General features: G+C 35.2%; 1 protein-coding gene across 2 annotated transcripts; it reads right to left on the bottom strand.

The window, feature by feature from the left end:
• Nucleotides 1–9,075: 9,075 nt before the first annotated feature.
• Nucleotides 9,076–16,006, bottom strand: LOC128217593 (transmembrane protein 168-like). 2 transcript variants are annotated; one of them, XM_052924838.1, is made up of 6 exons: nt 15,910–16,006; nt 13,670–13,719; nt 11,602–13,016; nt 11,292–11,370; nt 10,731–10,926; nt 9,076–10,028 (listed from the first exon to the last, which is right to left on the bottom strand). In XM_052924838.1, exons 3-6 carry the CDS (start codon nt 12,933–12,935, stop codon nt 9,490–9,492), a joined length of 2,148 nt encoding a protein of 715 aa, XP_052780798.1. In that variant the 5' UTR covers nt 12,936–13,016; nt 13,670–13,719; nt 15,910–16,006; the 3' UTR covers nt 9,076–9,489. The 2 variants fall into 2 exon arrangements, with proteins under 2 accessions (XP_052780798.1, XP_052780797.1); XM_052924837.1 differs by having other exon boundaries at nt 15,877–16,003.
• Nucleotides 16,007–16,085: the final 79 nt, after the last annotated feature.

The raw sequence follows: 16,085 nt of genomic DNA on the forward strand, positions 1-16,085 counted from the left end.
TGAGACTGATTCAATGGAGTTCAAATGTACGAGGGTTGAGACTGGGTCAATGGAGTTCAAATGTACGAGGGTTGAATCTGGGTCAATGGAGTGCAAATGTACGAGGATGCAGACTGGCTCAATGGAGTGCAAATGTACGAGGGTTGATACTGGGTCAATGGAGTTCAAATGTACGAGGGTTGATACTGGGTCAATGGAGTGCAAATGTACGAGGATGCGGACTGGCTCAATGGAGTGCAAATGTACGAGGATGCGGACTGGCTCAATGGAGTGCAAATGTGCGAGAGTGAGACTGGGTCAATGGAGTGCAAATGTACGAGTGTTGAGACTGGGCCAATGGAGTGCAAATGTACGAGGATGCGGACTGGCTCAATGGAGTGCAAATGTACGAGTGTTGAGACTGGGCCAATGGAGTGCAAATGTACGAGTGTTGAGACTGGGCCAATGGAGTGCAAATGTACGAGTGTTGAGACTGGGCTAATGGAGTGCAAATGTACGAGTGTTGAGACTGGGCCAATGGAGTGCAAATGTACGAGTGTTGAGACTGGGCCAATGGAGTGCAAATGTACGAGTGTTGAGACTGGGCTAATGGAGTGCAAATGTACGAGTGTTGAGACTGGGCCAATGGAGTGCAAATGTACGAGTGTTGAGACTGGGCCAATGGAGTGCAAATGTACGAGTGTTGAGACTGGGCCAATGGAGTGCAAATGTACGAGTGTTGAGACTGGGCCAATGGAGTGCAAATGTACGAGTGTTGAGACTGGGCCAATGGAGTGCAAATGTATGATAGTTGAGACTTGTAACATTTGAAAGCATATGTAAACAATATTACAATAAAACCTGTTTGGGTTTTGACAAGACTGCAAAATACGTAATTTCAGATGAAACAACGATGCCTTTCATGTAAACCTTTGTACCAACCTAACATAGTGTGCCAGTTTGTACATTTAATGGCAGTGCTCATAATAAGTTATTCACTTTCAACTCTGGAAACGGATGTACGGAGACCACTATACCGAATATCATACTGGCACTATACCGTTTACCAGGACCAAAATATTAAATACCATTCACCGAATACCATTATATAAATTTCCATTATATTATTGTTTACCATTATACCATTTAAAATATACTTGTTACTTGCATGATGTGGACAGATCGTTACAAGTAATAAAAAACTATGTATTGGGTTTCATGGTTTTATGTAAACAACAACTGTTACATAAACATGTGTGTACCCACTACTGGTTACGTCCAGTGGCCGTCCCGCTGTGAACCGTGAATAAAATGATAAATAAATAATTGTATAATTTTTATATCAAACCATATCAATAACTACATTTTATTTGGGAACTGATTGTGGAATGATAAGCATAAGCAACAAAACATATTTTTGCTAGAATAAGAGGTATGTCCGTAATGTAAATAGAAAAATAATCTTCTACAACTTTATTCTAATAATTGTGGGGTTTTTTTACAATAAAATTTACATTTGCAAAAAACGGACACATTCATAAGATATTATTGCAATTGTACTAAGAGTAATTGAAAAGTGAATCAAAAAAGGAAACAGATGTTTGTAAAACATGAATGTCCCTCTAATGGCAGCCAATGAATCATTGCCCATTTAATGTCAGTGGGGTAAGTTCAGGTTATGATCAACGTCCCTTCCAAGTTTGAGGACTGTAGGTATAGTTTAAGTTATTGATCAGTTCAATGTGTTGTTATGGTCCTCCTGGCAGCAGTGAACTAGTTAATGGATAATAGAAAGTTAACCATAAGGGCAACGCGGGTGATACAGATATACAGATAGCTGCTGAAACACAATGATATATTTAACATATTGGACTATTTAATTGCAAAAACAATTTTGGAATATCATTGTGAGATTTATGAATTAAAAGACCTGCTCCTCATAACTATACTCATACGAAATATTCTGAATTATTTGACTCATGTTTAATGACAATCCCAATACATGATAATTAGTTTTGTGTATTGTTGAGTTAAAATTTCAATTGTCAACAGACCTTACGGACACACCTCTAACTTCAATATAGCTACAACAGAAACAAGAACAATGTTCCATACATCTACAACATGAAACCACTCCGAGTACATTTAGTGTTCAGGCTCATGCCTTTGGCAATCAGGTCGCTGGACACATTTTATCATTTAGAAGAGCTCTGACAACCAAATAACCATTTAGCAGTCAACAAAGACCAAATTACCAGGTAGTAACAAAAATAAACCGTCAAATTTCCATTTCGTCATTAATAAATTTAATATCAAGTTATTTAGAAGCTTGCAAATTTCCACTTGCTAGAAAAGAGGCATTCGATAGGCATTCGGTACTGAACACTAAGAAAGTTAGCATGTATATTTTGACTTCTTAAAGATTAGTCGGCACCGGGTTGTGCTCTGCCTGCAGACTTAATCATTTAGAAAACCAAAAATAATCACTTACTATTATATTACATGGTATGTTACTGACTGTTGTATTATACATTTATAACATAAACTCTTTAAACTACACAGTAAGTTTTCACTGTTTAAGGTGTAACACCAATCCTGTGCATTATAGTGAACACTTGCTAGTATTGAAACACAAGATCATTGGAAAACTAAAGGACATGTATATTGTATCATGACAGGTAACTCTTTCAAATACAATGAACTTACATGTTACAGGGTCACATACATGTTTATATGGTATTTAGTGGTATGTGTGTTCGACATCGATGTTTATATGGTATATGGTGGTATGTGTTGTCAACATCGATGTTTTTATAGTAATGGTGGTACGTGTGTTCGACATCGATGTTTATATGGTATATGGTGGTATGTGTTGTCAACATCGATGTTTTTATAGTAATGGTGGTACGTGTGTTCAACATCGATGTTTATATGGTGGTATGTGTTGTCAACATCGATGTTTTTATAGTAATGTTGGTATGTGTGTTCGACATCGATGTTTATATGGTATATGGTGGTATGTGTTGTCAACATGGATGTTTTTATAGTAATGTTGGTATGTGTGTTCGACATCGATGTTTATATGGTATATGGTGGTATGTGTTGTCAACATCGATGTTTTTATAGTAATGGTGGTACGTGTGTTTGACATCGATATTTATATCGTATATGGTGGTACGTGTGTTCGACATCGATGTTTATATGGTATATGGTGGTACGTGTGTTCGACATCGATGTTTATATGGTATATGGTGGTACGTGTGTTCGACATCGATGTTTATATGGTATATGGTGGTACGGATGGTCAACATCGATGTTTATATGGTATATGTATGTGGTAAATGGTATGTGCTATTGGTGTTTATACAAAAAGTTCATGATCATTTTTTAATATAAAATGTTTAAAACCAATATAAAATCTTATATAACATATTAATAGTTTCACATTGACTTTGGAATATCATTTTGATTTAGTAAACATAATTTCTTGTACATATCACAACATAATTGTTGTCCTTGCTATTAAAGAAAACAGAATATTTCTCAAGAGAAACTTTTTTTACTTTTAATCAAAGTTATTAAACTGATGATCTGATACTGTAATCAAGAAAATATCTTAATTTGTTTTCTGAAAATGTATTGCTATATGAACTGTTTTAGATAATTTCATTTAAAAAAACTATTTCATTTCATATTACAAAATTGATGTTCAAAAAGTGAATAAACAACTATTCAAAACAATCTCTAAAGCATATTAAGGGGAGGGGGGAAGCAGAAGAAACAACAATATATACCATTAATTACTATTAAACTTTTACTTGAAAAGATTTGTATACAATGTACAATGCTTTTGTAAAAATGACCTAGATCTCTTGATTATGCCTTGTATATAGTTTGATACTTTAGCTTTACATGATAAAAACCAATATTATCACAATTTTACCCACATTAACCAAGAAAAACCAACACTTCACACATCAAATAAATATATACCTCACATACAACCAATTAAATACCAGGGGCAGATAATAGGCATAATTAAACAGACTTGATCAATAGTAAACTAATTGTTTTTTATTAGCAATTATGACTTTAATATCTTTAAATTAATTCATTTTCTTGCTTGTTCAATATTGCTTATATGGAAACTACTAAATGTCTTTAACATGTACATGTATCTGTAAAACAATTTGCCTTTTAAAAATGTTATAACAATGTCATATTCCTTCAATTATTTCTAAAATATCATGCAGCCATTAACTAACAATGTTACATGAACAAACAAATCTCCTTAAATACCCAAGTTAATTGTTATCATTATTATACCATTTATTTAACAAGAGCTGTCGTAGGACAGCTTGCTCGACTTTATGATGCTTTGTCTTAGATGTGAATGCACTAGTGATATGTATCAGCCCAATGTATATAAGTGTGAAGTATCATGTCACTTGAATGAACTGCATCAAGACATAGTGCATCAGACATTTACACTGCATTGAATAAGGTACATAACTGAATGTTATACTTGATCGATAAGAAGATCAAGGTCCATACTTTGAATTAAGGATGATATGGATGTACATGAACAATTGTTTCAAGTTCAAATTGTGTAATTTGGATCAATTGTATTCAAGCTATAAGTAAAAAATATATGTTAATGAGAGGCCATAAATTGTAATAAGTGTCATACAGAGTTGTCTAACTTGACTGTGTGATGGCCCTAAACAACTGTGTGAAGTATGAAATTCACTGAGCCCAATAAGCCCTAAAACTGATCAAGGGCATAACTTGTTCTTTTGATAATAAATATGAAGTTATAAAACCTAATTGTTTGATAGCCGTTAACAATTGTGTGAAATATAAAGCCATTTGAATGAAGGGCATGGAAGTAATAAGTGAAAATCCCAGTCAGAAATAAAACCAGATACACAATGTGCCCTAAAAATTATCCCAAGTCAATCAAGGGCCATACCGTCCCATTAGAGCAAAAAGGTACCAACTAACATTTTGGTCAAAATTGACTTTTTGGCATTTTCTGAACCATTTTTAATCAATCTTTAATATATATAAAAATCTAGTTTGTACCTAGATGATTAAAAACGATATTGCATCGGGTACAAAGGTACCAAGTGAAAATCAAGCTTTAAGTTTCTGCAAAAAGGTACCATGTGCACAGTGTTTCAGGCAAAAAGGTACCATATGTCAAATGGTACCTTTTTGTTCCAACGCTTTTTGTAACTTTGCTATAGTTGTATGCAAAAAGGAACCAAGTGACACATGGCTCCTTTTTGCACTTACTATTTTGTAAACTTGAGTGGCATTTATACATACAAAACAGTTCATATGGTACCTTTAGGCACAGAGTTGAATACACAAACCAGATGCTGGTTTACTGATAAGGTGTCGGACAATGTCCATTGTATTGCAGATAAGAGGGTGTGTATACAATGAAATTGTGATAATCAAGCTTAAAACCTTGCATTTTATGAGAGCCTTCCTCGAAAGTAAGATGGAAATAGACTGAGAATACAATCATGGAAAATATGGAAAATGTGAGTACATATTTATAATATTTCATACACATAAGACTATTAAAATTCAAATAATATCAGTAATGAGTAATAATATTGCTAATACTAGCTTTTTATGAAATACATGATAAATAATATTGAATGGTATCAACTTTTGTATGTATATACATGTACTCGTAGGTATATAAATACTTAGGCGAAAAACGATGTCTGGCAAAATAGTATGCCAACTGCTTTAAATTTATTATAATATTATTCATCTACATTTCAGGACGAGGCCACGGTGTGGTCAGATGAAGAGTTCTACCATTCCATTGATATAGACACAAAAGGCGACGGAAACACCAGTACAGATTTTGAAAATGTTCCATTGTCAAAGCTTGCAAGACAAAGGAGACCAGTGAAGAGAAAGTTGATACATTCAAGTGACAGTGAGTCGGAGAAGGATGACAGCTTTGATGACGAAACATACAATCCATCAAAAGCAGATATAAACTCAAGTGATTCAGAACAAGATGTGATTCCTGAGTTAGGTAAAAGACGCTCTGCTAAAGTGAAAGGACAAAGAATGAAAGGTTGGAAAAAGAAGCCAACCCGGATAAAAACTAGAAAAGTGCCTAAATTAAAAGAAAGGGGTAAATCAGAGGTTGCAAAAAGACTAAGTGAAACACTTAAGCTTTTAAGACAACGAAGGAAACGACACTGTGGAAGTGACTTAGAAAGGGCCAAAGAGAAAAGCAAGAGAATGCAGTCTGTTAGAGATTTTGTACGGCGGTCACATCTTGCAAGGTTGGATGCAATGTTAGCCAGCAATGAACTAAAAAGAGTCGGTGTATATGGTGACGGCAATTGTATTTTTGCGGCAATGAAGAAAAGTGGACAAATCAATGACAGCATTGACAACATACGGACAGCGGTGTGTGACCTTATGACAGAACAGGTAGAAAAATATGCTCCTTTCTGTCGAAGTGACAATCCAGCCAATGTTCAACCATTTCTGGATAAAATAGAGGTGCTCAAGTCAAGTGGAACATGGAATATGGACATAGCAGACGTGATACCGATGGCTCTATCAAATAAGTTTACATGCAACATTCGGATATACTCAAGTTCAATATCTGCTCCAGTTACTGATATAAAACCCGACCAACCAGCAGAAAACCTTGTGAACTTAGCATACCTTTCTGTTCAAGGACATGAACACTATGACGCCATTGTTAATATTGGGACTGACAACGACGAAGTCATTGATTTATCAAGGAATGAAAGACAAGATGAACTGCAAGAACAAGCATCTTTTGACAAAAGTAAAGAGTCAAATCAGGACCCCGTCCAAACAACGCCACATAAGAGGGCATCGTACCAAAGCCCTCAAAAGAAACACTCCAGCCGAAAAAGGAAACGTGATCCAGGGTCTTGGAAAAAAAATATCAGAAAGGCAAAACGAAGTAGTGGCAAGGCGTATACGTCTGCAACAGGTCGAACTGTTGATGCAAAACAAGTTCAACCTCATACTTGTTCAAAATGTAAATTCAAGTGTGGACAAAACTTTACAGAAGAGCAGAGGCAGAGTATATTTACGTGTTATTATGGTTTGGGGAATTATGAGCGCCAGAGGCAGTTCATTTGTGAAATGGTGGAGAGAAAAGAGCCATCCAGAAAAGGCAAATGCAAGAAAAAAGTATCCCAAAAGTTCCACCTGGTGAATGAAGAAAAGAAAGTGCGTGTGTGCAGAGATTTCTTTTTGAAAACACTGGACATAGGGAGAAAGACTGTGGATTACTCTTTACAAAGAAAAACACATGGAACTTACGGTAGAAAAGATATGCGAGGGACAAGCTCTTCTGCAAACAAATTAGACCAAAGCCTTGTTGATTCTGTGAAGCGACACATAGAATCATTTCCCAAAATGGAGTCGCATTACGCAAGGAAACAATCTACAAAGGAATATCTTTCCCTCGAGTTAAATATAAAGAAAATGTGGCAGCTTTACAAAACAGAATGTGAGAAGAAAGACATTCCATATGTTACGCTATCAATGTACCGCACAATATTTTGTGAATGTTATAACCTTTCCTTCTACAAGCCCAAGAAAGACCAATGTTCTTTATGCACACTGTACATGCGAAAACGAGAAGCAGGATCACTGGATGAAACACTACAGAAACAATATGACGAGCATCAGATCAAGAAAGAACAAGCAAGGAAGGAAAAGGAAAGCGACAAACTAAGGTCAAAAACTGACAAAAGTGTATATGTAGCTACATTTGATTTACAGGCCGTTCTGTCAACTCCCTGTACTTTAGTAAGTGAGCTATACTATTCAAGGAAGTTGTGCTGTTACAACCTAACAATCTACTCACTCGGCGACAAGAACGTAGTTTGTCATGTGTGGGATGAAAGTCAGGCTAAAAGAGGTTCATGTGAAATTGCTACTTGTTTAATGAAGAACACACTGTCGGTTTGTAAAACAAGCACTGTAAAAGAAATTGTGTACTTTTCGGACTCTTGTGGCGGGCAAAACAGGAATCAGTATGTTACAGCGTCACTGTTGTACACTTTGTCACAAGCGCCGCAACTGGAAAGAATAAGCCACAAATTCCTTGTGTCTGGACATTCACAGATGGAGTGTGACAGTGTCCATTCTACCATTGAAGGAGCAAAGAAGATAACACCAGTGTACGTACCGTCTCAGTGGTGTACACTTATTTCAATGGCTAGAAAAACACAACCTTATATCACAGTGCCTTTGAAATATAACCATGTAGTTGATTTCAAGGACTTTGTTTCCAAACATTGTAAAAATCTCAAAACAACCACTGATGGTCAAAAAGTCAATTGGCTGCAGGTGAAATGGATACAAGTGAGAAGAGAAAGCCCCAAATCCGTCTTTGTGAACTATTCGTTTGACACAAGTGCATTTTTGGAGATTCAGGTTCAGAAAGCAACGAGGGTGAAAGGCAGAGACTCAAAATGGCCAGAAAATGAAAAAGACTTGAACTTCTGCTACAGTGAAAAGCTTCCAATATCAATTCTAAAAAAGAATGATTTGGTGAACTTGTGTAAGAAAGACATTATCCCGGAAGAATTTCACAGTTATTTCAGTTCCCTGCCAACTGACAGAAAACAGAAGGACTATGTACCATTGGATTCCGAGGAGGAGGACACGGATTAATTCTTAAACTCTGTAACAGTAGTCGAATGAACTCAAAATGAGAAAAGATGCTTATAGTTTACATTTAAGCAACAGGAATGTTTGATATTTGCTTATTATTATGCATAGTTTATTAATTTTCTTTTTAACGGTATTACAAATGGTACCTTTTTACTTTGTTTATGATAGATATTTCATTTATTAAGTCGTGCAAAAAGGTACCAAGTGATCAAATGGTACCTTTTTGCATTTTAAAATTCTAAAAAAGCTATCGTGCAAAAAGGGACCATGAACAAAATCAATAAAATATCAATAACTATTGGACATTTTGACTTCATTTTTTCTTAAAATCTAATTGGGTATACAACAAGTTTAACAAAGTATGTGTGATAATTTGATCATCAAAAGCTGATTTTATATGCAGGTTCAAACCTTTAAAGCCGTTTTTCTCAAAACTTGCAAAATGTCACTTGGTACCTTTTTGCTCTAATGGGACGATACCTTGTATTTAGGATGATATGGAGTGATGTCTAACCTACTTGTGTGGTCCTAAACAACTGTGTTAAGTATGAAGTAAATTGAATAAAAAGTTTAGGTGTTGTACTCCGAAGTAGCGGCTGCCCATGCTGGGGCAGGAAGTATAGCCCGCCTTATTCTTAGAATAATCAAGCTAAACAGGCTCACTTCATAAAGCTCAATATTTGTTCAGTAAATTTTTTGTTGAGATGCTTTTGCTTTGCAACATTTTTGATTTTATGAATGTAATTGTTAACCCTTTTGGCCAGATAAAAAAAGAAACCATTAATAAATATAATCACAAGACTTCTAAGAGCGCACCAGTTTGAAGCCATGACCGGTGTCCGCCACTTTAGGTGGGAGCCATTGCATGCGCTTCCTTCGTAGACAGTTCCTAACCCCCTCACAACAGCAACACAGGCGTGAATATTGGAAAACACTCAAACTACGTATCAGAGGCTTCGTGAATGCGGGAAAATTGCTGTTCCAGTGAGACTCCATGTCCTCCCTGGTCGGGAGATGAAATGAGAAGTCCGTCCATGTGGTTGACACCTTGTAAACCGCCTGAATGTTCCTCTCTTTGTCCGTCCATGGCACGTCCAGCTCCTCATCCATGTTGAACCGCACCCAGTCGTCTGTAAATGCCCCAACGTTTTGTCCCAGCTCTGGGTCCGGTGACCGGCGATAGCGCCACACCTGGATGGCCACATATTGGTCGAGGCGTGACACTTGCTGTGCCCAGCACCATGAGTGCAGTGTGTCACACACCAGAATCAGACGGGAACCAGAGTCAGCATTCTTCTCAGACCACCACTCAAGCAAGGTTTCCAGTTTTACACTACAATTATCTGAAACATAAGCGACCATTAGTGTTCCTTATGTGTAGATCATTGATTGAGTACCTACTTTACATAACGTATATAATAGGGATTAAAATAAGAATTCATTTTAAAAATCGAATAGTAAAAAATTGAATGTTTAAATTGAATGGTAATGAAAAAAATACAACCAGCAATTACATGTTAACTGCTGTTCTTATCAATGAATAAATATGAAATCAATGTCTAATGTTGTGTTTTATTAAGAGTATTAAGAATGATTTTTCAGTTATAAACTTTAACTAGCTTTTAGGTAAATACCAGATAAAAGATTCATTATTAATTTTTAAAATGTTCAACTGTGCATTTCTATTTTTAAAGAATACATGGTGAAAATTCGATTCTGAGATTTTTGACAATTCCTGTTTAATTTCTTGTATACAGTATAAGACTAAAAATAAAGCGCAACACTTATGAGATAAACTGAAACCACTGTTCCATCATTAAACAGGTTATATTTTCCTTTGTGGAAAGCAGATTTATGAAATAATATTAAACATTAAATATTTTACTTTTCAAGACAAATCAAATTACATTTTGACTTTCAAAAGTCCTTATACATTCTGTAGCCATGTTCCAATATTTATCAATTAATTCATAAGAAAAAATATCAATGCTTAATAGTTATTTTACAACACCAAGCTACACTAGTGTGTATGCAGCCATCCTCACCCGTGAGAGCCCAGTCTCCGGTCTCTAGGCAGTCACCGCTGTAGTAGAGCATGTACGTGTCGTATCGGGGCCCGTCACTTGTCTTCCTTGTGAAGAACTGACACACCTTAGAGCGCAGATATTCCTCCGACACACCACTCGACATGAAGTCACATCCATAATTGTCTATCATGTTGCGACTGAAAAACTGCTGCATCTGCAAATAAAATAGTAAACATAAAATTTCTGTATGTAAAATGGTATAGATAGATATACATGTGTCAAAGAAAATTTAGCCATTGGAATTAACATTTTAAAGCATACACTTTTTATTATTTTTAATCGTAATTTAAATTATTTTTAATCATAATTTAAACAGATTGGACATTCCAGTAAAGACATGTTAGTTTAACCTGTTACTTATGAATTAATGATTTTCTAATAAGTTATTAGAAATAACGCTTTCATCAATCTGAAACAATGATAAAATGCACTTGTTGTGTTTGAAACAGTTAATGCATCACAACCTGAATAAAATGAGAATCACTAAAGCGCCAGTGTGATATGTAAGTGAAGCCTTACCTTGTTCAAAGTGGTCATAGCACGGGTACCAATGTCCTCAACACCAGAGCTAGATAACAGCTTGACGCTCCCATTGGTTCTGAATTCATGTTAAATAGCACCATATACATTTATGTGTGCTAAGGGAATCGTAAATAATAAAGTGAACTACAATATGTATTTGAATGTAGCTAAATAAAACAATTGTTAAATGACTTACCGTACAATCGATGCAATGGGTATTACATAAGATAAACACAGTATCTTAGAAAGAATTAATGTCAACAGTAGTCCTAGAAGTAGTGTTTTAAGGCAATGTATACAATCTCACCTGTTGCCAGTATTAGGTGCCACAAGAGCGTAGCCAATGCATGTTCCCCCCAGGTTGTCTCCCAGCTCCCGGAACAGTGACAGTGAGGCCATCTCCAGAGGCAACACGACAAGGAACAGGCCCACACTGTAGGCTGTCCTTGTCTCCCAGCCAACACCAAACAATAGCAGTGATGTTACCAGGGCCAGCAGGGTTAGGCGCTGTGAGATGAGACCAAAGTGGCGGAGACCCTTGGAGGCCATGATGCGTGTCATGCTGCGGTGGTTGTCAGACAGGCTGAGGAAAGTCAGGTTGCACTCAGAGACTTTGTTCATCAGAATCCAGGATGTGATAAGGAAGATGACATGAAAACACAGCCACAGAAGCACAAAACCAACATACAGCGGTACAACTACAAACCACTCCTTGTGGCCTGTAGACTGATGACCGGTTAGACCAGCAAATGTCAAGTTTATAAAGAAAATAAGTATCACGGTTATTTTTCTTAATATTCCAGATTTAGAGAAAAATGCCTGCCAGCGTTCCAGTGTTGTAAACCCAGAAAAATAGAGATCTATTATTGGTTCGAAACTATTTCTTCCAGCAAAACATATCAGTCCATACATGTTTGCTTTCACAGGTAAACTAGGTAATATCATAAAAGTAACTAGTAACATAAATATTGCAAATGAAAATAATGATAGCAATGATTTTAATCTGATAGCTGTTAAGTTAAAAAGGAATGCTATTACACATAATGATATCACAATAGAGTCAATAGTGCCAACTACCAGAGAGGCAACAATTAAACCTGAACACTCTAAAGCCTGCATTGTTGAGAATAAAGATGCTTCTACTTTTTTTGTATGTGTAATCCTCTCGCACACAGCCCAGAAGATGCTGAATGCTGCACTAGAGACAAGAAGTATGTCCATGGATTCTTCTAGTGTTTCATATCGGTACTCCTGCTCATCTGTGAAGATAATAACTCCCAGAATACAGCCCAGCCACAGGTGCAGCAGGGACTGACCCAGGGTCACCTTGTTTAAGTAATACTGGAGTGTGCAGGACAAGCCAAAAACGAGCAGTCCACATAGAGCCATGAGCAGAATGGCCATGTTTTCGGAGTTCACCCATTCCGTGTACAGGCCAAGTCCAAGGGCAACTGATAGCATCACATTGGACAGATGTCCCAAGTAGTAGAAGGCTATCTTCATACGAATATCCTTCAAATTCATGATGATCTGTTTGAATCTTGAACAAAATGGAGAGACAAAGTGCTTAAATTTCATCAAGTTACGCCACAGTGCTGTCACCCCCTTCCTGATTGGACTTAATATTTTCCTCAGAACCATCAATGTACACTTGTTTTTACAAAATTGAATAGAATTTCATCAAAATCTTTCTGACCAGGTTCTGCAGCATTCCTCCATCAACTGCAAAAGAATTAAGATTCCAATATTTAAATGAAGATACTTTAGTCTATAGTATATATATATATATGTATCTGAAACGACATAAATTAATTGTTCTGCTCGTGGGATTTTGGTGGAGAGATTGCATGAATAAAATAAACAAAAAATCCATTTTGCTTGAAAACAGGAGTGGGCAAAGGTGAAATTAATCTTTTCTATTCCATTAATGTTTAGAATGATAATCCTGTTTTCCCCCTTCTAAAAGAAACAAACCAGTCACAAAAAATAATGAAGTTAACTATTTTTATACTGTTTTAGTCTTCCTCAAGATGTCAGAGACATAAAAAAAATATTTGTGTTGCTTTACTAGCCTTTTTATTACTTGCAGAAAATTATGAGCACTCACAAAATTATATGGGCCTGAAATATATTCTATTTTCTGTAAAACAGTAAATCAGACAAAAGATAAATAAATATGGTGTGGCCTGAATCTAACTTGTCATTCAATTTGATATACTGACTGTGTTTTCATCTCCATAACTTTAAAACGTAGGAGAATCCCTTTAAGTACAAACAGTAACACAATTAGTGTCCGAAATACTAAATGAACATACTCATAGTATATTGTTGAATACATGTATATTCTGCTGTAAACAGCTTATAAAATAATTTACCTTTGATATATTTAGTGGCTCTTGTCACTACCAATTGGAAGCACCATCATCTGAAAACAGAGATTAAATGATATGTTGACCAGATGATGTGTCATAAATAAATAGTAATGTGCTATTATGTGAATGAATGTTCAGAAACATAATTATATATTAACATAATTGATGCTAACCTTACTAGTATTTGAGTTGGATGTGTATTTTAAGGCTACCAGACAAATCGGCCCCTTACCAAATCGGCCCCTAGCTCAAACGGTTACCTTTTCGGCCCCTTACCAAATCGTCCCCATCCCGTAGACGTTTCGGCCCCTGATTACCAAGACGTTTCGGCCCTTATTTTTATCTTTCTAAATACATTGTATAAGTAAAAAAAACATGTAATTTCACTTTTTTTATTTTAATAGACAAAGCTATATACATGCATACAAAGGTATAGATAAAAAAAGATTTCAAGAAAATATCTGTACACTTGAAAACATATTTTTATTTTATTTCTAAATATAAGTAAAAAACATGTAATTTCATTTTTTATTTTAATAGACAAAGCTATATACATGCATACAAAGATATAGATAAAAATAGTTTTAAAGAAAATATCTGTACACTTGAAAACATGTAAAATTTTATTCACGAGATATTTCATAAAACGAAATAGAGTTGAAGAAGAAATGTTTAAACTTCATTTTTTTTAAATAATCTTTAAATATTATACATTTATAAACTATGTTGCTAATATTATGTATAATGACATGTCCATTGTCTAACATCAGTCTTGACCAAACACCTATCGCTCGCCGTAGATGGCACCAACATTTTTCAGGAACTCCTCGCAGGTGACATTATGCGAATCGTATGAGTCCCACTCATCCATGATCCTGGCGTTGATGTCTCTGTAACGCTCTCGACATAAGTTATGAATTTTATAAAATTCAGTTATTTATATTCAAATCAGGTAAGGATGAAAATAAATATTATTAATCTTATATTGAAAACGTATGCAAAACCATACTGGCTTAAACGGTGTTTTAAGACAGACGGTCTTATGGCGAATTGTCACATTCCACAGAGGTATCAGGCGTTGGAATTGTGACACTTTGTGTTTACAAGCTTATAAATACGTCTACAAGGTTTGTTCCGACTTTCCCAACCGCTAATTCTCACACTTAAAGATTAATACCAATTATCTCTTCGCACCTCAAACAGAATATTATTTCACTTTTTTATTACGGATATATTGTTTTACTCTTTATAAAATGCATTTGAACTATCAAGTTGTATCTTGTTTGCAATTCATATTTATAAAACAAACATTATTTCCTAATTATGTATAGATAAAACACAAATTGTCAACACTAATAATTAATAATTATTCTGGAGCAATAGTATACCACATAGATAACAAATTAATAGTTGAAACGTAAAGGCATTTTTAAAAAAAACGCAACACGTTTAAAACAAATGGTACCCACTTTTAGAAACGATTTAATATATATACTTACATTGTTTATATTACTCAAATCGTCTTTAATCAACTGTAAATAACATTAACAAATTAAAGACAATTATTCATTCACACGTCTTTGAATGTCTTTTTTACACCCACAACACTAACAGTTTGCCTTGCAAAAAAGAACGCATGGTTCAAAGACAGTTTTCTTTGAAGTCTTTAATGATCAATTAATAATAACAGTTATAACAAATAAACTTTCTTAGATTTTCTAACATTTTATATTAAAAATCAGGGTTAATAGTTATTTAGATTTTTATTATATTTTTAATATCAATATCAATATCAGTCATATCAATGTTTTTCATGCATATTTGTAAAATTAAAGATTTTATTTACAGCTTATTTACAGATCTCATTTACATTTATAAGACGACCTACAATGTTTTTCTTTATACTCAAGATAAAGAATAAAATAAAATTAAGGGGCCGAAATGTCTCTGTTGAAAATCACTAAGGGGCCGAAACGTCTCGAGTCATTTTAATTAAGGGGACGAAATGGCAGGGCCGAAACGTCTTAGGGGCCGATTTGGTAGTAGGCCGATTTGGTAAGGGGCCGATTTGTCTTGCTCCCTATTTTAACATTAATCATGGACTATTAATGATGGGAAATTATGTGTTGTCAATTATTGGTACGAAGAATGCAGGGTACGAAAATGAGAAACAACGAATAGAGATTCATTAGGACAGAAATTAAACAAACCTGTATAAATATTTATTTTCTAGTTAATTCTACCTGGCTCCTTGTTTTAAGTGTTCGTACAAGTATGCTGATGGGTAATGTTGAGGCCGTTGTCAAAACGAGTAACCACAAGAATATTCACTCATAGGCCATTTGATTTATTTTGTTGGTTAAATCGACCGTGTTAAACCGTATCCCAACAGAATCAAAAATGAGAAAACACAGAAAAT

This window comes from Mya arenaria, chromosome 14, assembly GCF_026914265.1.
Source record: "Mya arenaria isolate MELC-2E11 chromosome 14, ASM2691426v1".
Lineage (NCBI taxonomy): Eukaryota > Metazoa > Mollusca > Bivalvia > Myida > Myidae > Mya > Mya arenaria.

Excerpts from the sequence above, each read along its gene's own strand:
- LOC128217593 (XM_052924838.1), bottom strand. The coding sequence starts at position 12,935 with ATGGTTCTGAGGAAAATATTAAGTCCAATCAGGAAGGGGGTGACAGCA. Across the intron at positions 11,371-11,601 it reads GCACCTAATACTGGCAACAG|AACCAATGGGAGCGTCAAGC; the intron begins GTGAGATTGTAT and ends ACATGAATTCAG. Across the intron at positions 10,927-11,291 it reads CTATGACCACTTTGAACAAG|ATGCAGCAGTTTTTCAGTCG; the intron begins GTAAGGCTTCAC and ends TTTTATTTGCAG.